This window comes from Cornus florida, unplaced genomic scaffold (assembly GCF_030987335.1).
Source record: "Cornus florida cultivar Cherokee Brave unplaced genomic scaffold, ASM3098733v1 CherokeeBrave_3.0.0_Hap2_Chr11, whole genome shotgun sequence".
In the NCBI taxonomy this organism is placed as follows: Eukaryota; Viridiplantae; Streptophyta; class Magnoliopsida; order Cornales; family Cornaceae; genus Cornus; species Cornus florida.
In genome coordinates, this window is record NW_026775581.1 from 94,029,785 (window position 1) to 94,032,185 (window position 2,401).

A 2,401-nucleotide genomic window follows, 5' to 3' on the forward strand; every position below is an offset into this window, starting at 1 on the left:
GGACCAGCTCTGAATTGGTTCAAGAACCTGTCGAGGGGTTCAGTGGATAGTTTTCGAAGCTTGTGTGATCGGTTCATAAGCCAATACTATAGAAACAAGTGTCCAGCGAAAGATATTTCGAGCCTATTCACAATGAAGCAACATGCTGATGAGCGTCTCCAGGCTTTCCTAACCAGGTTTAACCTTACCAAGAACATGGTTATTGAATGTCACCCTTCAACGGCAGTTCAAGCATTCATACTGGCCATGAACCGTGGCACCCCATTCCACACAAGCTTGGTGGTGAACACGCCGAAGACTATAGATGAACTTAACGAAAGAGCCGATGGATTTGTGCGCTTGGAAGAAGAAAAGGCGGCAAACGCTCGGAAGACATCCGTCATATCCACGGAAGAAAAGACTAAAGCAAAGATCAGGCAAAAACGGGTTTAGCCGCAACGCTCCTCGTGGAAATCTGAGAAGAGGCCCAGAGAGGAAGAGCTGGTTACTCCATTGAAAGTTACCTTAGCAAGACTGTACCAAGAAAATAAAGATAAGTTCCGAACTCTTTTACCAATCAGACAACCTCTCGAACAGAGGGATCAATCTAAGCACTGTGCATTTCATTCTGATTTTGGCCACCAGACTAACGAATGCAGCAACCTAAGGAGACAGGTAGAGATGCTGATAGCCAGAGGGGAGTTCGCAAGTTATATTCAAGGACCAGCGGTGGAACAGAACCGACCAATGGAGCACGTGAAGAAGAATCAGAAGTCGAATTCTCACAACACGCAACCAGTTCGAGTAATCAATGCAATTCACGGTCGGCCAGAACCTGCCGAGGAGTCAGATGAACTACTTCAAACACACCTTCGCCAGGCACGGATGAAGAGAAGGATAGGCAGTGTAAACACTCTGCACCAACAGAGCGCATCAACGCAGATAAAGTTTGACGTAACAGACTTGTTGCATGTTCAGATCCCTCATGAGGACCCACTGGTCGTAAGTTTGACAGTGGCCAAATGCTTGGTACGCAGAGTTCTAATTGACCCTGGAAGTAGTGCGAACATCATGCCAAGAGATACATTCGATCGGCTCGAGATCAAACAGGATCGGCTGAAATCCACCGGGAATCCACTACTAGGGTTTGATGGAAAGCGAGTGGAGCCCGTCGGTACGGTGGAGGTAGCGGTACATGCTGCCGAGAGGGTTTTGATGGAAACCTTTGTGGTTGTTGAAATTCATCCCTCCTACAATCTTCTGATGGGCAGAGGGTGGATCCACAGAGTTCAAGGTGTTCCTTCCACTCTGCATCAGGTAATGAGATACCTGGGGCCAGACGGAACCAAAGTGATTGACATTCATGGAGACCAGGTTGTAGCTAAAGAATGTTATTCTGTAGCACTGAAACATGCCGGAAAGGGGAAAGCTCCCATTCGTTCAGCAAGTCCGAGATAGCAATTACAGGAGCCTCCCTCCAAGCAGAGTGGGGAGGAGGAGCCAGTAGGCTTGACTGAAGAAACCCTGTTTGATGTGCAGATCGATCAGTTCCGACCGGAACGGACAACCAGAGTGGTGGAACGACTCGTTGAAGAGGAAAAACAAGAATTAATTGATTTTTTGTCTCAAAACGCAGATGTGTTTGCATGGAGTCACCTAGACATGCCAGGGATCGATCCTTCTGTATCTTGTCACTCCTTGAACGTTAACCCCAAGGTAAAACCTGTAAAGCAGAAGCAGTGACGGTTTGCCCCCGAGCGCAACCGAATTATTGCCGAGGAGGTTGACAAGCTGCTTGATGCGGGGTTTGTAAGAGAAGTATACTACCCTGACTGGTTATCGAATGTGGTCGTTGTGCAGAAGAAAAATAGGAAATGGCGCGTATGCATTGATTTTACCAATTTAAACAAAGCCTGTCCGAAGGATAGCTTCCCGCTGCCAAAGATTGATCAGATGGTGGATGCAACTACTGGATATGAATGCTTGACCTTTTTAGATGCTTATTCAGGTTATAATCAGATCCCCATGGACCCCGCTGATGAAGAAAAAACTTCTTTCGTTACTGAACGCGGGACGTATTGCTACAAAGTTATGCCATTCGGACTGAAGAACGCCGGAACAACTTACCAAAGACTTATTAGCAAAATTTTTAAGGAACAAATAGTGAAGACAGTGGAAGCTTACATTGATGACATGGTGGTAAAAAGTAAGAAGAAAGCTGATCATGTGAAGCATCTGCGAGACGTGTTTGATGCGTTGAGGCGATATGGAATGAAGCTCAATCCAACCAAGTGCTCATTCGGTGTAAGTTCAGGCCAATTCCTAGGGCACGTGGTTAATCTCAGAGGCATCGAGGCAAACCCTACCTAAGCAGATGCTCTGACTAAGAATGCCGTGCCGACGAAAGTCAAAGAAGGGCAAA

At 46.7% G+C, this 2,401-nt stretch overlaps 1 protein-coding gene across 1 annotated transcript; it reads left to right on the top strand.

The window, feature by feature from the left end:
• The first annotated feature begins 726 nt into the window (after nucleotides 1–726).
• On the top strand, nucleotides 727–1,437 carry LOC132281566 (uncharacterized). The gene has a single exon (XM_059783264.1). The coding sequence runs from the start codon at nucleotides 727–729 to the stop codon at nucleotides 1,435–1,437; it is 711 nt and encodes a 236-aa protein (XP_059639247.1).
• Nucleotides 1,438–2,401: the final 964 nt, after the last annotated feature.

What these genes read in the sequence shown, in the direction of transcription:
- LOC132281566 (XM_059783264.1), top strand. Translation starts at nt 727, where the DNA reads ATGGAGCACGTGAAGAAGAATCAGAAGTCGAATTCTCACAACACGCAA.